Raw genomic sequence first — 20,537 nt, forward strand, 5'->3', positions numbered from 1 at the left:
ACAAATTAACTAAGGAGTCCATTCAATGAGCTAAAAAGAGGAAAAGATTAAGCCAAAGGAATAATATAGAAATAATAAAGGGTTAAAATCAATGAACTAGTGCACACAAAAACCGATAGATTATCAAAACTAAAATCTAGTTCAATGAATAGATTAATAAGATCCACAAATCTTGAGTGAGAAGGACGAATTTAAAAAAGAGAGCAGACGAAGATATATAAAATACAGATTGAATAAGCAGAAAAAATAGAGACACAAAAGAGATTAATAAACAATACATTTGAAAACATAGACGAAGTAGATAAACTTAGGAAAATATAAAATAAAAAAAGGTGCAAAACGAAATTGAAAACTTCAATAGATTGATTATCATAAAAAAATTGAAATAAGAGACTACAGTCCAAATTTTATGAAACTTTCAAGGAACAAATCTTCTCTAAGGTGTTCTAAAAACAGGAGAATAAAAAGAGATCAAGCTGCCAAAATCATTTTAGCAATTTAGTATAATCTTGGTTCTTAAAACGGATAAAGACATTACACAGAACCAGAAAATTACAGACCAATTTTACTTATAGACATAGGTACAAAAATCCTAAATGAAATATTAGCTAACTGAATTTAACTGAAATCATGATTAAATAGAGTTTAACATCAGAAAATCTAGCTATGAAATCTGCAACATTAATGGACTCTAAAAGATAAAATGATTAAATCAATAGAAACAGAAAAATCTTTTGATAAAGCTCAATACATGTTAATGATTAGGTTAAAAAACTCAGATAACTTTCTTAACTTGACAAAATCTATATACCAAAAACCTAGAGCAAATGTGAATTTAACAGAGGAGCATGGGAGTATTCTCTTTAAAACTGAGAATGGGACAAGAATGTTATCACTGCTGATGTTCAATATAGTGGAGGAGGGCCTATCAAATATGCAGTAATAAGGAAAAGAAAAAAAACGAGAGAGAGAGAGGGGTGGGGTTAGAATGCTGGAAGAGACACACCTTGAACGGCAATTACTTGAGAGGCTGTAGAAGTGGTGGTTAAGAGCATAGACCCTAGAGCCAGACTGCCAGTTTTGAAACTTAAAATCTTCGTTCTGAGGCTTGTTGTAGGACCTCAGGCACGTGACCTCACCTCTCCCTACCTCAGTTCTCCTATCTGTACAGCAAGGGCAATGAATGAATGAAATTCCTACCTCATAGGATGGTTGTGAAGACTAAATAAACTATATATGGGAGGATTAAATGAGCTTATATTAAATGCATTTATATGTATTTTATTTACTTATTTGCTGATGATATAGGATGATAAGATCATCTACATAGAAAACCTAAAAGAATAAAAAAATCACTAAAACTATAAAGATTAGGTTTAGCAAGGTTTCTAGAGTCAAGGTCAGTTTACTAACGTCAGAAACATTCTTCTAAATCCAACTGTAACAGAAAGTAATGTACCATTCACAATTTGTCTTAAGCTGGGTAGTGGCTTTTGTTTTATTATTATTTTAAGTAGTATGTGTTCCTTTGCATGTGTGATATTTATATCTCAATAACTTTTTTTTTTAAGATTTTATTTTTCCTTTTTTGCCCCAAAGCCCCCTGGTACATAGCTGTGTATTTTTAGTTGTGGGTCCTTCTAGTTGTGGCATGTGGGACGCCACCTCAGCATGGCTTGATGAGTGGTGCCACGTCCGCGCCCAGGATCCGAACCAGCGAAACCCTGGGCTGCTGAAGCTGAGTGTGCGAACTTAACCACTCGGCCACGGGGCTGGCCCTTCAATAATATTTTTTAAGGATTTATTTTTTCTTTTTATTTCTAACAACATAAAAATAATTTGTGGAAGTCAACAGTTCTGTCATTTAGATGAGTCTTTGCTTGACAAAATTTACTTTTCCAACAAATTATACACTCCATTTATTTTGGGGGGTAGGGCTAATTAATGAATATGCAGAATAAAGAGATCATGATCCAAATATATCCATCTATATAAGTGTGTGCATATAATATAAATATTAAAATCTATCAAATAGTTTTAGATCCTCCCAGTCTGAAGGTACAATATCATACCATGTTAGAGCTGACAGTATGAAATTCCTGCTCTTGCCTTCTGTTTATGCGCTCCTCCTTGCAAGGTCGCCCCAGGCATTTTGGGAGAATGCAGGGAGGCTCTTGAAGCTACACAGGCATAAACCAGACTTTGGGGTCCACCTCGTCCTTCTGTTCTGCTCTGGCTCCACTAGACTGTGTCCGTGGCCTGCTCAGATCTTGAAGGAGCCTCCCACTGCCACTGCTAAAGAAAGCCACTCACTGTTCTGCCTCTTGGTACCATCAAGCTGCCCATCTTCCTAGTGTTAGAAGGTTCTAGGTTCACATACAGGCAGGAAGGATGGCTTTATCCTAGCCTCTGTCAGCAGTATATAGAGGAGATCTCCTGCTGATTTTACATAGTCTCTCAACAAAACAGCTTTCTAACTGCTAACTTTCACCATCTAATCACTAAATTCCAGGGACCCTTCTATCCCACTGTATTTGATTCAGGCTCTTCTCTCCCCAAAGCTCTTTTCTTCCCTCTGCTCTTACAAAATAAAATTTTCTATGAAAGTCAATTAGCTGTTACTTATTGATCATTTACTATATGCCAGGAGTTGTTCCAAGAACTTTATATGAGCCCGTTCATTCCTAGTAACAAACTCCTAAAGTAGGTACTATTATTATCTCCATTTTACAGAAGAGAAAACCAAGACATAAAAAGATTTAAAAGATTAATTAATAGTAGAGCCCAGATTCAAATTCAGGCTTTCGGATCCTAGAACCCTTGCTCTTAAGGACTCTCGATAGTCTTTCATTACCAACAACATCTCTAGGAGGGAGGCAGTCTGAAGGGTGCTCTCTACAGGAGTTGGAGCTCAACCCCACTAAGTGGCTTGATACATTAAGAGTATGTATATTTCCATCCAGCAAATGATAATCCCTTCTCAATTAGGCAGAATATAGCAAACATATCATGGGATTTGTGAATTAAATGGTACTTGGCTCTTGGCTTGAACATCATTTTTCCTTTGGTGTGACTTCAGGCTATTTACTGTAACTTCCTGAGCCTCCATTTCTTTGTCTTTAAAAAGGGATGATAATGCCTATCTTTAAAATAGGCATATTCTTCTTTGAGTAAATAAGACACTGTATATGAAGCAACAGCATGGTGCACAGAGCACTTGGAAGGCAGCCACTAAGTATTAGTGTCTTTCTTCTTTCCCATCCAGAAAATAAGAAGAGCAAACCATCAGATACTGTGCTTCACTATACTGCTTCTAGGTTTATTCTTTTTGTAATATAGAGCTTAAGATGATAAAGATGATCCCACTCAAGATTCTAAATGCTAGAGCCAGCTGTGATGGCCTACTGGTTAAAGTTCAGTGCTCTCACCACTTCAGTGGCCCGGGTTCATTTCCTGGTCAAGGAACCACACCACTTGTCTGTCAGTTGCCATGCTGTGGCAGTGGCTCACATGGAAGAACTAGAAGGACTTACAACTAGGATATACAACCATGCACTGGAGCTTTGGGGAGAAAAAAAAAGATTCTAGATGCACATAATAAAACAATTTTCTGCTGTAAGTTACCAGTGAAAATTAAAACTCAATTCCATACTATGCTAGTTACAATACTGTCTGGTTTTTCTTCTGGGTTGCGTATGCACAGGTGATCTGTAGAACACAAAAAGAATCTACAATAAAATGTAATACCTCTTTGGTAAAATACTACAGAGCTTTGGTAAAATACTGCTGCTTCTAAGGGCTTTATAATTTATATAATCATTTTTGTATAGCTATATTAAAATATATTGTATTTACTTAATAATATTAGTACCATGATTATATTTTAAGTTCAGAAGTACAAATATAATTTTTAAATGGTTGATATAATGCCTAATTCTTAAATTCCAAGAATAAAAAGAAACATGTCTTAGTCTGTTTGAACTACTATAACAAAATGCTTATGAACAACAGAAATTTATTTCTCACAGTTCTGGAGGCTGGAAGTCCATAATCAGGGTGCCAGTATGGTCAGGTTCTTGTGATGACCCTTTTCTGGGTTGTAGACTGCTGACTTCTTGGTGTGCCCTCACACAGTAGAAGGGCAAAAATTTTAAGATTATCAGCCACAAGCTCAAGAAAAAGCAGCTAGTAGTTAACCTAATAAAGAATGCACAGGACAATACAAATATTTATTAAGTGCTTACTTCAGATACAACATTGGTGAAATTAGAGGTGCTTACATTGGAGTGGAGATAGGGAGACAGTAAACAAATAAACACATAGATACATAATATGTCAAGTGGAGATAAGTGTCCTTAAGAAATTATAAAGCTGAATAGGGGAGATAGTGAATGATGTTACAAGGTCCCCTATTTTTTATCAAATGTTGAGGGAGAACACTGGTGTTAAAGATGACATTCAAACAGAGATTTGAAAAAGATGAGGGGGTGAGCTATGTGGATATCTGGGGATTGAGCCTGGCATGTTGAATAGCCAGGAGGCTGGAGTCAATTGAAGGATGGAGGGCAGGGTAAACTAGTGCCAGGGGATACGGTAAAGAGAGACGAGGTTGGTGACCACGCACTATAGCAATAATTTTCAAACTCTTTTGACCGTGATCCACAGAAAACACACACACATTTTACATTGTAGCCAAGTATACATATCCAAAGAACAGAAACAAAAGTTCCTTGAAACAATCATTTTCTTACACATTCTAGTGTTTCTTCTTCTTTTCTGTTCTATTTCATTTTTTAAAAATGCTGGTTGTGTGGCACTAAATTGATTATGTGAACCCTTAAGAGAATAAACTTTGGATTTTACTCTGCAATGGGAAGCCAACCAAAAATTCTGAATATATGAGAGGCTTTATTTTTTAACTTAATTTTTATTGTTAAAACTTACTTTATGAAGTTTCAAACATACACAAAAGTAGAGGACATAGAATAATGAACCGTCATTGATTTATCGCCTGCTGTCAACAATTTGCCATTCCTGTTGCGCCTATCACTCCATGCATTTTTTTTATTTTTTTATTATTTATTATTTTTTTTTATTAGTGTTATGATAGATTACAACCTTGTGAGATCACTCCATGCATTTTTAATAAACCACTAGATGACCGAGGGCTTTGGGATTTTTTTGCGGGGAGGAGGAAGTCCAGTTGATAAGAGTGTTCCACGGGTTTTCCCTCCTGGTTACTGAAGGCAAATTGTAGAGGCCTCAGCATTTCTTCAAAAATCCTGGCACAAGTGCTGCCGAGACCAGATAGGCAGCCAGCCGAAGGGGCAGATGGAATTAATAGACAGAACACAATCTATACTATTCAATGGGACAGGGGACCATCAGCCTCAAGGACTGAGGTGAGGTCCCTCGGATTGCCACATATTTATTTGCGGGTAAAGAATCTCAAGCATGTACAATAGCAGAAACTCATGCCTGCAGGGACACACAAGCCAAAGTCCAAAGGTTCTATTCTTCATCCTCCTGAAGCACACCAGCCCGTCCCAGGTCATTCCCTTGGGGAGTATTTTAAGAACAATCAGCAAGATATGCAGACGGCGGTCCGGTCCCTTGCTGCAAGGGCCCAGCGTTCCTAAGCCCCTTGCCTTCATGCTCGATAAGATATTCTCTTCCGGCCTTTGATTCCAAGGCACAAACAATCTGGTATCAGATCACATATCTCCCAGTCACCCATTTGGAATTTATTTTTCCTAGGCTTAAAGCCTAGCAAGGATGCTGCTATGATTTCCCGCAGCACAAAAGGATCTCATGGTTGAGGTTTTGCTTTCTTTGTAAAGTAGCATCTTTGTGGATGCCCAGAGAATTCTAGCCAGAAAAGTGCTTAGAGAGACAGGATCTAGAGCACAAGTGTAGGCTGGATTTATGTAGAGGTTCTCCTCCTCAGGGGTGCTGCGGGGGTGGAGGGGCTGTCCTAGAAGATGGAGATGGAGTATGCACCCTGCACAGAGTGAAACAAAATGGGGTCACTTATGTCCAAGGCTTTAAAATGGAGCTGGGAGGCCATTAAGGAAACCGGCCTTATGCATGTCCTCATGGGGCAGAACATGAACTTTTGAACTGAGTCAAGACAAATATTCTGAGAATGCCCCAAAGAACACCTGCAACTTATCACAGTGATGGACTTTTGCCCCCCTCTCGGAATAGCCTTAACAATCAATTATATTTAGCCAATATTACCACCCCGCCCGCCGACAACTCCAGTTAACATTCCTGGTAATACAAACCTCCCTTTTTTGCCTTTAAAAGCCCCAGCCTCTTACTCCGTAGCGGGACACTATTTGGGCTGCCACCTGAATCTGTCTGTGTACCCTGGATGGCAGGCCTCTCTGACCTGTTATTTTAGCTCTTTATTTTCAGGTTAACAACTCTCTTGACACCTCCTGCTTCTGGATGTGATAAAGAAGACACCAACAACTCAACTGCCTTCACTCTTGTCCCAGCAGAATCAGTTGAACTACATTCTGACAGGCCCATCACGGAGAATTAACCAGAATGTACTTTTAGGGGGCTAAATTACCTGAACTTGGATACATACGAAATCAATCACCAAGGGATCTGGAGGGATGTCGTGGATTTGGAAAGTGGCTAGCAAACAGGGAATAGCAACTAGAAATAACGCGAAACTTTTCTGGGCAGAGACATGTAAACACTGTGGTGCTAAAAACCGTCTTATATATTGGCGAGGGAGGGCCCCACCTGTCCGCGTATCAGAACGGTCCACTTGGGTTATAGGAACCCAAATGGCCGTCTAAGGACCAGGTGCTCTGAGCTGAGGTTGCAGGGGCGTGGGAACCACTGAAGAACCGGCCCCAGAACGTGAGAGCGCAGGGCATCTGCCAGGATTCCCGGAGAGCTGCAGAACCTCCGGCGCGGGACTGCTGTGTCGGGCTCTCTGAAGCAGCGCTGCAGCTCTGCTTACGCTGCGGAGAGCGACCAAAGGTAAAGCCTCTGCTCTCCACACTCCCACCTCCCTCCCAAAAAACTCTCAACAGTCCTTGATGGTTTATGACACGCCCCCAGTGGCTCCCGTGCACCTTCGCCCAGGCAGCCAACATCAAGCTCTCTTTTCAGGACCGCGCCAGGTGTTGTTTCTGCCCGCAGAGCAAGCAGGTGTCTCGGAGGTCTGGGTCGACTAAGAGCGCAGCTGGGTCGCCGCATTTTCCAGTTCAGGCACCAGGGTGGGCCGGACTGCATTTCCCAGGGGCCTTGGCGCGCACTTCCGCTTCCGGCCCCTTTGTCTGGACCCGCTCTGCGCACGGCGAGCGTGTGCCCTCGCGGTCAACCTTTTCTGTGACCTGACCCACGTCTGGTCTGGGGAGGAGCAGACGCTGGACAGGGGTGTGTGTCCAGCAGGGGATTGTCAGACTTGGGGGCCTGGTCGCGTCCCACTGGGTTTCTCCCCGGGCCTGCTGATCTGACCGTAATCCCCTCTGCTGGAGGCTGGGTGGTGCCCTTCTGCGTTCAGCCCCCTTGATCCTGCCCTTCTGCTCTGGGTTTTGTGTGTACCTGACAGTGGTGTGTGCGCGGGATTAATATCTGAGACACCGGGTCCTTTCCTCGGAAACAGGGTGAGGGTCCGCACAGCCTGAAGCGCTTGGCTGGAAGGTGAGGCAGTTTGGGCGCAAGGCTCCCAGTGCTTGGGTCAGGTTAGAGACCCACGCGTGTGCGCCCCTGTGTTCCTGCAACCCACAGTGTGATGAACCATTGTATAGACTCAGTTAACGTGGGAGGGCGTGGATGCAAGAGATCAGTCCGTCTACGTTGCCAGAAAGTGATACTGCTCGGGGATGTGACCCTAGGCAAGTCACTGGACTCGGTGCCTCCTGTTCCTTATTTGTCAAATGAGGTTTACTGTTCCTACCTTAAGTGGTGGTTGTGAGGATTAAGTGGAATTCTGATATAAAACAGTTGACACAGTGCCAGGCACCAACTAAGGGCTCAGTCAATAGCAGTACAAGGAGGGGGCAGCCATCTTGGGGAAGGGGCGTGCCTGGGAGTATGATCAAACATTGATTATACCTTTTGTTTGCATAAAACAAAGGATAGAAGGAAAACCCATTAAAATCTTGGGTGGTGTTGATGTGTCGAAAATAGTGAGAATGCTAATTAACTGATAATTGAATGACCTTTACTGAGTGCTTATTCTGTACCAGGTATTGATTTGGGCCCTTTATATGCATTGATTTGGGTCCTTTATATGCATTAATGCACAATGCTGGAGGTAGGTATGTCTATTATCCTATTTTTCAAACGAGAAAACTGAAGCACAGAAGAAACTGGCCTGTGGTCATGCGGAGCCATGTTAAAAGCAGGCAGGAGGACTCTGGAGGCAATGTTCAGTGAGAAAGCGGTGCAGGTGGCATAGATTTTTAAAAATTGTGAAACCCTGTACTGCTTATAATGACTGAGGACGTGAAATACCTACTTCTTCCCCAAACAAATCCATAAGAGGCTGTAAGTATTGCTTTTGGGAGTGGGGGAGGGGGAGAATTAAAGAAATAATAAACTATAGAATATTGGGAAAACACAGAACTATACATGGAATAAAATAAATAGCATGTAACTCTAACACCCAGAGACAAGCTCAAAGAAGTACTCAAAGTTAATATATCAGCAGTTTTCTTCCTAGAGGCAAAAAATCAAAATGGGAAAGTAAATTGTGAGCAGAAGTTTGCTTGATGGGTGTGGAATCAGACAAAGGGAGGTAGGTGGATTGTTCATTAATTCGCTTACAACACCTTGAGCTTATTGCCTGCCAGGCACACTCTGCTGAGTGCTGAGGGTACGGGGGAATGAGATGACACACTGCAATTTAGTGGATCAGGTGTGTGGTGGAACCAACCTGGGAAGGCTGCAGACTTATTGTGGGCCTGGAATGCTCGTGATCTGGTGGCCGAAGGTCCCTGTGCCCTTGATTGCTGGGAAGGGCACTGCCTCCGTGGCTCCTTTTTCTTGTTCTGTGAAGTTGTACAGTTTCTCCATTTGTGAATCAAGGATTTGAGGCTAGAATTCTTTGTTTCCTTCCAATCCTGACAGTCTGTGCCTTTTTTTTGGTCACGGGGATCCTCATTCTCAGAGCACAGGCTCAGGCATATCCTGAAACCACTTACTGGTCATTTCTTTCCCTGAGTTTACATTCAGTCTCCTCTGAAGTTATCTTTGAAGCCTCATTACTTAGATGTCTGTGGAATCCTTCAAACCATAGGACAACCAAGGCTAGAGGCACATTTTGTCCTAAGTGGCTGTTTCTAATCTAATAGGCCTGAGATACATAACAATAAACTGGATTCCTTTATTACTCTTTCCTTCCAGCTCTGTCATCCAGGCACTCTGCCTTTTCCCAAAAGGGTATCTTGAGGGGAGAATATGGCTGCTCTACTCCAGACAGCAAAGTCCCAGGTGAGTTGGGGCTTTTCCTCTTGTCCCTAAAACCTCGTTTTAATTCCTGAAGCAAATAAATTTCTTTCTCTTAGCGTGAAGCTAGTCAGTCTTATAGCATCAGCAGTTTTAAAAGATAAGATCAAGTGGGTGGGATGGACTGCCAGTGAAATGGTAACTGGGTGTTCCTCAGGTGTGTGAAGTAGCAGTGGGGATCAGGGGGCTTGGCAGGCTTGGCGGCCTTTCCTGTCAATTGGTAGCAGAGGAGGTGGGGAAGATGAGGCCTCTTTAGCAGATAATTGAGGAGGAGGACTGACAGAGCACGGTTGGATGAGAACGAAGCTCCCGTTTTTTCATTTGAGACATTTGGCTTAAACGTGCAAGGGCACATGAGACATCTCTTCTGTCTGCTTAGAATCCCATGTACACAGGACCTGTACACAAATCTATGTGGTACAAATCAGCAGATTTATTGAGGGCTTGGTCAATAATAAAGAGCTTTAGAGAAAATGTATGAATTCAGAGGAGACTGAGTAAATGTGTTTTACTGAGAAAGATTTGGTAAGGCTTTATTCATTCAACCAACATTTTTAAGCCCTTTTAAGGAGCTCCCGGGCTAATGGCAGCAGCGAGATTTGAAGTGGGCCCTGAAGGATGAGTAGATTTTTGAGAAGTCAGTGACATAAATGGCTTAGAATTGAGGAGAGATACTGCTTTCTTTGAAACGGGAAAAAAGGAAGTACATTGAAATCATGGATATATTGTCCTACAAAAACTTCTGATAGATTTGCCATATAGTAATAATGGCACACTAAGTTCTTCCTAGATATGATTCTCAAGCTTGGTATATTTCTTAGTTTCTTATTTATCATGTCTCTTTCTTAACTTAATGAAAATAACCTTAAGGCCAGCTGAATAATAGGCTTGGATGGGAAGCCCATATCCTTAACCTGATCTTTTTTACAGAGCTAAGTCACTTTGTTTAGCTGAGACGTTTTTATGGACCTTTGTTCCTCAAAGCCTTTTCCAGACTTATTTTCTAGCGTATGAGACCTAGAAACAGTTTGCTTTTCCAACTATGTTTGCAACCAAATTTCTAGGCTCTGTATTCCATTTTGTTTTAGCTTGAAAATTGGCAAATTCTTTCCTGAGCTCAACTCTTTCTTTCTTTGCCAAATACATCCAGGAGTATCCTACACAAACCAGCATTCTGGCTCTTTCCAACCTATTCCCCTAGAGCTACAGGCTCAGTGAGCATTTGGTCTGCCTTCACAGTTACTAATTATTTTGTCAGTGTATATCAAGCGTCTGCATCATTCTAGCCTTAAATATCCATTTCCTCGAAACCTGCCACCCGATTGTCAAGCCAATGCCACCTGTATATTTTAGGTTTTTGTGATGATACCTTCCACTTCTAGGTGTTAATTTATGAATCAGGGTTGGATAACTTACAACTGGTGTAACCAGCACACCCAAAATGTGTAATGGCCCCAATACAATAGAAGTTTATTTCTTGTTCTCATAACCGTATGACTGTGTCAGCAGGTTGATAGGGTGGCCATTCAGGGCCTTGAGCTATCTGAAGCTCTAGTATCTTTATCACATGGCTCTCAAACTCACTTTTTGGATCATCTCCACACCAGCCATCCAGAAGGAGAAAGAGAAAACAACATGGAGGAATGTATGTGAGTCAGGCATGGAAATGGCATGCCTCACTTCTGCTTGCATTCCGTTGGCTAGAACTCAGTCACATGGCCACATCTAACTGCAAAGGAGCTTGGGAAATGTTTGCCTACCTAGAAAGGTGAGGAGGAAGTGTACTTTAGTGAGCAGTTAGCAGTTTCTGCCACTCTCCTCAAACTTTTAGGTTGTTTAGAACTATTTTGCTATTGTAAGTTATAAATAGATAAGAATCTTTGTATATAATTCATTTTCCTTATCTCTGACCATTTTCTTATAAATGACTTCTAGATATAAAATTGCTGTGTCAAAAGGGTATACACATTTTAAACTCTTATAACATACAAGTCAAAATCTTGCCTTTGATACTATGAACACGGTTGGATCTATTTCCTCCCATCCCATCAGTCTCCTCTAATTCTGCCTCATTCCACCTTTTCTTCAGAGGGTGTTTCAGGGCTTTGTGTCGTTCAAAGGTGTGGCTGTGAACTTCACTGAGGAAGAATGGAGAGAACTGGACCCTGCGCAGAGAGTCCTGTACAGGGATGTGATGCTAGAGAACTATAGGAACCTGGTCTCCTTGGGTAAGGTTGAGTCCTCCCACTCAGGTTGGCCTTTCGGGATGCCTTTGCTTTCTAAAGATTCCCTTGCTCCTATTAGGGGGAAATAACAAATGAGGTTTTGGTTATTCTTTTTTCCTCCAGAATCTAGAGTAGATCCTTAAACTGCTTCTCACCCTACTTACCCCGGGTAGAAAATATTCACTTAATTTTGACAATTAGTTGTCTTGTTTTCTGCTCTCGAAAATGCAACCAAGTGGGACTGAGAATGGGGTGGTCCTTTGTCCTTTGAATTTAAGATCACATTCTGTTTCTTTCCCTTGAGTAGGATTTCCATTTTCTAAACCTGGTATCATCTCCCGATTGGAACAAGTGGTAAACCCATGGATGCAGGAGGGAGAAGTGCTAAGCAGCAGCTGTACATGTAAGTGAGAACAAGGCAGATAACCTCTTTCAAAATATGAGTTAGAAGTTCTTCTCCAGATCCTCCAGGCCCATAGAAAATGGTGAGGCCCCCTCTACTCTCATCTTCACTTGGACGTATCAGAGTCCTGATAGCCTGCCTGTCTCCTTCCTAGACTCAAGGAAGGGGTACTTCCTCCTTAATGTTGTAACCCTAACACTTGATCCAGAGATCCCTGTTGTGTCCTGCCCCAGGCATTTTATGCAGTCATTTCCTTCTCCTGTCTAGTAGCTGGAGTCTCTCCTTCATGTACTTTGTCTTCATTGTACCTAGTTTGTTCCTATCTAAAAAATATGAAGAGAATGAAGCAATTTGCATGTTATTTTACATCCAATTTTAAGGATGTAAAATTGACAGAATTTGCTGAGTATATGGGGAGGTAAGGGAGTAACAGACAAAAATAATTCCCAGGTTTCTGGCTTGGATGTGTAGGTGGATGGAAATTCCCTTCTCTGAGATGGAGAACACAGGAGAAGTAGCAAATTTGGAGGGTGAAAGATGAGTTCCGTTTATCCTAAGTTGGCTGAAGTGTCTATTGCAGGTCTAAACCAGTGGTTCTCAACGGGGGGCAGTTTTGCCCCCAGGGGAGATTTGGCAACGGCTAAAGATTTGGAGGGGCTATAGGCATCTAGTGGGTAGAAGCCAAGGATGCTGCTAAACACCCTGCGATGCACAAGACAGCCCTTTACACAAAGGCTTGCTGGCTAAAATTTCAGTTGTGCTGCAGTTGAGAAACTGGTCTTCATGGAGATGTCTGGAAGGTAGAGGAATATAAGGACGATATGTCAAATGGATCTTGATGAAGGAAAGAGATCTTAACTGGTGGTACAGATGAGAATCATCTGAAAAATATGGTAATTGAAATCATAGGAGTGGATGAGATCACCTATAGAGCATGAAATGAGTTGCAGGAGAGGCTAGATGCCTAGTGAACATACACATTTAAGTATCTGTCATATATATATATATATATATATATCACTGGTGTACTTTTTCAAAAGTAAACACATAGGGAAAAAAACTGGTGCCAAAAATAATAAAATGGTAATAATTTTTAATAATGGGTGATGGCATTAGATGTTAAATTTTTGTACTTTAAAAATTTACTAATATAAATAAATGAAAGAGCATTCAAAGGGGATAATAAGAAGGAGTGGCTAGAATGAGGAGGAAACCAGGTCAGATTAATTGTCACAGAAGTCAATAGAAGAGAGCATTTCAGAAGGAGGTGAGGGGCTCATAGTGTTATATGCTAGAGAGGTCAAGTGAAAAAGACCTGAAAAGTGTCCATTGGACTTAACATTAATAGGTTATTCCTTCTTTTTGGCTAACCTAATAGTGCATTAGTCCTCCTGCTACCATTTTTGTCCTCTGCTTAAACTTCCATTGCTGTCTTTTAACTTTTCTTTTCCTACCTTATATAAGGTTGTCAAATCCACATACTAAGATTACTTTGAAAATAGTCCTCAACATACAAAGAGATATATGCCATGTTTGTTTTACCCATAATAAAGTTGAAAGAGTACTTACAAGATCCCCAATTATAAAGTCCCAACTTTACAACAATTAAAAAGTATGTCTTGTGTAGTTTACCCATAATAAACCTGAACTAATGTTAGTAGTAGGCCTAATCCTCTGATCCTTCTAACATTTCTACATTCTCCTGAACTTTGACTTCTGTAAGCCTTTGGTGGGTGAGGGTGTGTGTTCATGTGTGTTTTGGGAGGCTCAGAGAGAAGGAAAAAAGTGGAGGCTGAAGGAAATCTCTGGCAAATGGTGAACATTCATGGTAACAAAGGAATTTTTGGGAAATGATCTTTTTGAATCTGATAGCAACCTCATTGGTAATCATGGAGAGTTTCGGGAGGACTGTGCCATTGGGAGTGGAAGATGTAGGCACTGAAGGATGACCCGGGCTGGGGTGAACTCCAGACAAGAGGTGAGGGGGTGTATCAAAAGCCAAGGAAGATTTCAGTGGTTCAGAGTCTGGGGCATTTATCATTCCTGTGTACAGTACTGATCATTTCCCAATTGAGATCTCTCTAACACCTTGTTTTATAGTATTCATCATGCTTGAAGTTATTTAATTAATACCTTTCTTCCCGAATAGACTATACATTTCACAAGAGCTGGTATGGTATCTGCTTTGTTTATCATTGAATCTTAGCACATAACAGTGCTGAGCCTATAATAGGTATCCAGTGAATTATTTGTTGACTGCTCAATTTACATTTGTGACTAATGGTGTTTATGCAATTATTATTTCATTCCTGCTTTAGCCATTTCTTTCTTTTAGTGCAGAGAACATTTTTACTTTTCCTCCCCCAGACTTGGAGACCAGAAAGTCAAAACCAAAGAAAGTATTTTCTGAAAAGGAATCATACCAGAGGATAAATATGGAGAGAAGCACAGAGGCTGATGCAAGGACCTCCAGTCTGAAAGAGGCCTGGGGATGTACACAGATCAAAGAGGGTGCTCAAGATAGACTCTGCAAAGAAGCAACAGTTATCTGCAAGAAAAGAACTTCAATAGCAGATAGTAGCCCCAAATATATTGAATTTGCCAGACATGTTAGTCTGAAGTCAGACTTTGTTATACAACCAAGACATTCTAAAGAAGAGAGACCTTATACATATGATGCTCAGGGAAAGAGCTTCAAACAGAATTCAAAATTAGCCAGACATCAGAAAGACAGCACAAATGAAAAAGTTCTTCAGTGTAATGAATGTGGTAAAATCTTCAGTGATTACTCAGTTTATATTCAACATTGTATAGTTCATACTGGAGAGAAAGATTTGGAATGTAATCAATATGAGAAGGCCTTTGGTCATGGTGTACACCACACTGAACATCAGAAAACTAATATTGGAGAGAAGTCTTATGAAGCTAGGAAAGCCTATAAGTGGAACTCCTATCTTATCAAACATCATGAGAGTGTTCATAGTGGGAAGGAATATAATGTGCATGAAAGAGCCTCAATTCAGAATACACCATTTATTCAACATCAGAGAATCCAGAATAGAGAGAAACCTTATGAATGTAGTGAATGTAGAAAAACTTTCAGTAATTATTCAGCCCTTACAGTACATCAGAGAATTCATACTGGAGAGAAACCATATGAATGCAATGAATGTGGGAAAGCCTTTAATCACACGTCATCTCTTATTCAACACCAGAGAATCCATATAGGAGAGAAACCCCACGAATGTAATGAATGTGGGAAGGCTTTTATTCAGATAATGCACTTTATTCAACACCAGTGGATTCATACTGGAGAGAAACCCTATGAATGTAATGAATGTGGTAAAGCCTTCAGTCACAATTCATTCCATATTGAACATCAGTTTATTCATACTGGAGAGAAGCCCTATGAATGCAATGAATGTGGGAAATCCTTTAGTCACAACTCTTCCCTTATTGTCCATCAGTTTATTCACACTGGAGAGAAACCCTATGAATGTAATGAATGTGGCAAGGTCTTCAGTCAGAGCTCACACCTCTATCAACATCAGAGAACTCACACTGGAGAGAAACCTTATACCTGTAATGACTGTGGGAAAGCCTTTAGTGATCAATCAGCCCTTATTCGACATCACAGGACTCATACTGGAGAAAAACCCTACAAGTGTGAAGAATGTGGTAAAGCCTTTAGTCAGAGCTCAACTCTCATAAAACATACAAAAATCCACACTGGAGAGAAACCCTACACCTCTAAAGATTGTGGGAAAGCCTTCAGCCAGAGTTCATCCATTACTCAGCATCAGAGGGTTCATACTGGAGAGAAACCATTTGAATGTCATGAGTGTGGGAAAGCTTTCAGTAGAAGTGCCCATCTTACTCAGCATCAGAGGATTCACACGGGAGAGAAACCTTGTGAGTGTAATGAATGTGGCAGGGCTTTCAGGTGTAGTTCAGCTCTCATTAGGCATCAGAGACTTCACAGTGGAGAGTCACTCTGAATATGTGGACATATTCACTCAGACACTTCACTTTGTTAAATACCAAAGAATCATACTTTCACAGGTTGTTACAATTGTGATACTTTTTTATTTTGAGGGATGAAAATGCCCTCCCCCCATTTTCTCCTGAAAAGTATCAGCTGCCAGAATACCACAAATCCAAGTGAAGAAACACTGATCTGAAATCTGAAATAGCCCAAGATACTCTAAACATCAATCTTTGTGTGTGTATGTGTGTATTTTTATCCATACCTGAAAATGGCTATTGTCACTGGGAAGTGATTTCTTTTTTTCTTGGCCACAGGAATAAGCTGTTCCAACATGCCAAGCAATTCCAATTGTTCAGAATTGAGCTTATTGACCCTTTTTGTACAAATTGGAATAGTGCCATGTCCAAACTAAACAGAGAAACTCATGGTTGATTATATATCATAATACTACCTTCCTATAAATCTTTGCTCTTATATACAGTCACTCCTACCCTCAGCATCTACCCTCCTGTAGATAGCTATTGTCTGTTTTACCTTGTCCCAATTTTTTGTGATCACCCCACAGAGGCAAGATGGACTCCCTCCCAATGAATAGGCCAGTTGTTGAGACTGATGACACTTCACGCACCAAGAGAATTTGAAAGAAAGTATTACTCATACGAAGGACTTTTGAGCAGAGCAGGGTAGGCACAGGCCAGACTGGAATGGCAAGTGCAAAGAGCAGGTTGGGCCTTTTCAGTGGCTAGGGGCTAGGGCTAGAGAAGTTTCCATGCACGGCAGTGGTATTCAAGCTTGCAGGAGTCAAGCTCCAGTGCCAAGAGCTAAGGAGGTACACACAGGCTTCCTTATCTAAAGTACGAGATGTCTGGTGGTGGGGAAGCAAGGTGGAAGCTCAAATGCTGTCAATGGGCAGACATCAGAAATGGAGTCAGACTCTATTACAACCACTTCCTCAGAAAATCTTTGTTCACTTATCTCAAAATAACTCTTTAATGGTACTGCGTTTTTTCTTGATGAAGAATCTATTTTGCTTTGATCATCTTCCCCTTCCGAGAATCTTTTTTCTTTACCCTCTCCCCAAGGCTTAAATTATAACTATCACTTCTCAGAAAGTCAACCTTATTTACCCTGGAAACTGACAGCCTTCCATGGTAACTGCTGTTTCATACAATCCGGACTGAAGAGTTGGGGGAAGGTTTGAGCTTACGTTTTTAGAAAACATTTCAGGAAAAAAATAACCTACGAATTTGTATCAGACTATCTCTGGATTAAATTACTTGGCTTTTCTGATGAAAATTCCTGTATATGGCCCTAAGAAATTTTAGGTGTACTTAGTGAAGCCAGGTATTACTTTTTGGTCACACTGTGAGTTCTTTTCTTTCAAGTCATCCTAAGCTTAAATTAATCTTATGGTCCTTTTTTAGGTTTACATGAATTATTTCCTCTTCCTTTTTTCTTTGTTCTAGGCATTTTTCAGTTACCCAAGAGGATTCTTATCTAGGATTAGAGTCTCAACTTTCTCATATCCTTCCTGATTTACTAGTCAGAACCTGAGATGTCCATGCTTTGTATTTTTCTCTCTAAAAGGGCTGCTCTGAACTTGCCCTTCTCACCAGCTTTCCTACCCTTCTCTTCTGTTTAAAGCACTTACATGGTGTCAGCTACAGCTTGAAGTTCAACAGGGCTTGAGTTTTAGGGCTGAGGAGCACAACTGCAGGTAGAGAAGAAAGGATTTTTGTTCTGAAAATTAGCTGTAAGACAAAATAAAGGAATGGTGACATCTGGAAATAACTTTTGAAATACCTGAAATCTTTAGTAACTTTTAGAAATTGAAAAGGGGAAAAAAGAGTCATCTATAAGTGTCCATCATTAGAATCAGACCTCTTAAAATAATGTTTGTTAACAACTTAGATAGCAAAGCCCTCTCATAACCAATTGTTCCCTGGAGCCAGTTAGCTTTGGTTGTGGGTAAACCTTTGCCATTCCTTCAGAGGCATCGGGTATGATAACCTGGTTTAGAACTAAAAACTCAGGACAGGTGTCCTTGAACAAGAGGACTGTCCTTGGACGGGTGGATTGCATAAATTGGTGGATTGCACTGTAGTGAATTGGTTTAATTCTATTTGTAGTCAAAATATAGTTTGGATACTGAAATATTAAAATTTATAGGGCATGATGGTAACAAGATAGTTGAAATCAGAACATTTCCAGAAATGTTATGACTGTTTTGTTTTAATCTGTGCCATTAATAGTAGGATCTATGCTTTTACTCTTTTCTTGGATCTTTCTTACAGGATCCTCTTAAATGCTATCCATACTTCCCCTCTTGTTAGAGACTATAATCCCTCTCCTTTTATTACTTAAGCTAAAGCTCTGTGTGTGTGTTTGGTTAAGGCAAGATCTTGGGGTGGTGATGGTGAATTTTGGAGTTTGATTTAAAGGTTTAGATAATACTTTTTTTTTTGATATTTTGATCTCTTTTTGGTAGGTAATCTGGATTCTTCAGTTTTTAAGTCATGCAAATCAAAATTTCTAATTTATATGGTTAAAACTGCTTATGCTTGACTGACCTGGGTTCAGTGAAGGGAAAATTAATTTACATGTCACATCTGAAATCCCTCCAGGCAGCTTGGGTGTTTTTCACTGTTGAGATGAGCTCATGTTATGGTGGCCCTGGCTTGATTTGAGGATGGCAGGAGGAGATCTTTGTTACTCAAGCAGGGCTTTCTGCCTTTTCGCGGGGGTGGGGGGTTGGGTGGGGGAGTTAATACTTTTAAGGGTTTGTGTTTATTTGTTTTTTTAAATCAAGAGGCAGCTGTCACATTATCAGTCTTTTCTATTTGCAAGTTAGTCTCCTCTTTAGGACCCAACTCAAGTGTCACCTCCTCCCTGACCTTTTCCTTCATCACCATAGTTGAAAATAATCTCCTTTTCTGAAAACCTGTGCCACTCATTATATCCCTCATCTATGCTGCTAAGACATTTTAAGTTTGATCTTAATTTCTGGCTTTGTCCCCAACTTTAACATAGTTCTCCCCATGAGGAAAGTATCTTGTTTAGGTCTTTTGTTGTTGTTGATTTTAAACAAAATAATACTTGCATATGGTTTTAAAAATTCATATAAAATAGAGTTTTCTAGTGAAAAATCATCCCTTTAGTGCTTTTGATAACACATCATATATTAGATGGTTTCTGGATATGTTTTGCCAAGAGTCACACTAGAAAATATAGTGGCTTTTCTTGGGAAAATCATATCATACATACCTTTGACATAATAAGAATTCAACCACATGCATTAAGACCCCTTCCCCCCAAAAAACCAACAGATAAATAAATTAGTGAAATTAAAAATACTGTAAAATTATATTTTTCATATCTGCATAACATTCTTTTGTTTACTTATACATTTGTACATACAAATACATAATAGCATGTGTTGGGAGAGTTATACACAAAATTATGTAGCTGTATTTTATGGACAAATTAAAAAATTTATAAGGGCAATCTTGACAATACCCTGTTTTCACCTAATCTGCTGACTGTGGAAGCTAACTGTGTGGAAGAGTTTGACTCCAAAGAACCCAGAGGCACAGCCAGTACATTCGTGTACTACTTTTATTTATAATACTTATTCCTCTCCTTGAATGTTTTTGCTTGGTTTGTCAAAGTTGATCATATCAGAAGATAGGCCAATTCATCCTAGTAGGAAGGTTGCTGTGATACAGCAATGTGGAGAATTGAGAAACATTTCTGGTTAATCCAGGTCAAAAAAATCCATTTCCCAAAATAAACCTGGCTTTAGGTATCTGGATAATTGCCTCAGTTAATAAGGCAGACTTAGTTTGAATCTCTCCTTTAGTAAGAAAGAAAAGCTACCTGATTTTTGTCCTTATATTAGAAATGCAACTGGAGAAGTAGACATTGGTATTCCATTTCTTTCATTTTTATCAGCATGAGGTAAGGCAGAATTCAATGTACAGACATTTTTTTTTTTTAGCTCTATCCAAATCCTTTTCAGATGATTTCCCTGACGATAATAATAGCTAATACTTATAAAGCATTTATTATGTGCTAGTCACTGTTCAGGCACTTTTATATGCATGAACTTACTCATTGCTCCCAACAATGCTCTCTTATTATCTCTCTTTTCTAGATGAGGCAACAAGGCTCAGAAAGGCTAAGTCACTGGCCTGCTGGTAAGCAGTGTGGAGCTGAGATTTAAACCCAGGTAGTCCAGCTGGAGAATCCTTGTTCTTAACCTTTTTGCTGTACTGCTTTCCACGTGTGTGTGGCCCTGAGCTAAGCATTGCGGAAGCATGCCAATCACCAGGGCATGTGGGAGCTTAATGGAGCTACCTGCTAGGGATGATGGAAGCATAAGTGACGATGGGGTCTACAGATGTCAAGCTTCTTCCCTTCATGCTACACAACCTGATAAGCCTTG

At 40.3% G+C, this 20,537-nt stretch overlaps 1 protein-coding gene across 5 annotated transcripts; it reads left to right on the plus strand.

Annotated features, from left to right (window-relative positions):
- The first annotated feature begins 6,779 nt into the window (after nucleotides 1–6,779).
- LOC124246467 (zinc finger protein 883-like) lies at nucleotides 6,780–20,316 on the plus strand. 5 transcript variants are annotated; one of them, XM_046674636.1, is made up of 5 exons: nucleotides 6,780–9,462; nucleotides 11,567–11,705; nucleotides 12,010–12,105; nucleotides 14,473–16,017; nucleotides 20,247–20,316. In XM_046674636.1, exons 1-5 carry the CDS (start codon nucleotides 9,430–9,432, stop codon nucleotides 20,291–20,293), a joined length of 1,860 nt encoding a protein of 619 aa, XP_046530592.1. In that variant the 5' UTR covers nucleotides 6,780–9,429; the 3' UTR covers nucleotides 20,294–20,316. The 5 variants fall into 5 exon arrangements, with proteins under 5 accessions (XP_046530592.1, XP_046530590.1, XP_046530594.1 ...); XM_046674634.1 differs by lacking the exon at nucleotides 20,247–20,316 and having other exon boundaries at nucleotides 6,780–8,767; nucleotides 9,376–9,462; nucleotides 14,473–18,737; XM_046674638.1 differs by lacking the exon at nucleotides 20,247–20,316 and having other exon boundaries at nucleotides 6,780–8,767; nucleotides 9,376–9,462; nucleotides 11,598–11,705; nucleotides 14,473–18,737.
- The last annotated feature ends 221 nt before the right edge of the window (nucleotides 20,317–20,537 follow it).

The sequence above is a fragment of the Equus quagga genome, chromosome 11, assembly GCF_021613505.1.
Source record: "Equus quagga isolate Etosha38 chromosome 11, UCLA_HA_Equagga_1.0, whole genome shotgun sequence".
Taxonomy (NCBI): domain Eukaryota; kingdom Metazoa; phylum Chordata; class Mammalia; order Perissodactyla; family Equidae; genus Equus; species Equus quagga.

Coding starts and splice junctions, on each gene's coding strand:
- LOC124246467 (XM_046674634.1), top strand. CDS start 9,430: ATGGCTGCTCTACTCCAGACAGCAAAGTCCCAG. Junction 11,706..12,009: donor TAGGAACCTGGTCTCCTTGG/GTAAGGTTGAGT, acceptor TCCCTTGAGTAG/GATTTCCATTTTCTAAACCT. Junction 12,106..14,472: donor GCTAAGCAGCAGCTGTACAT/GTAAGTGAGAAC, acceptor TTCCTCCCCCAG/ACTTGGAGACCAGAAAGTCA.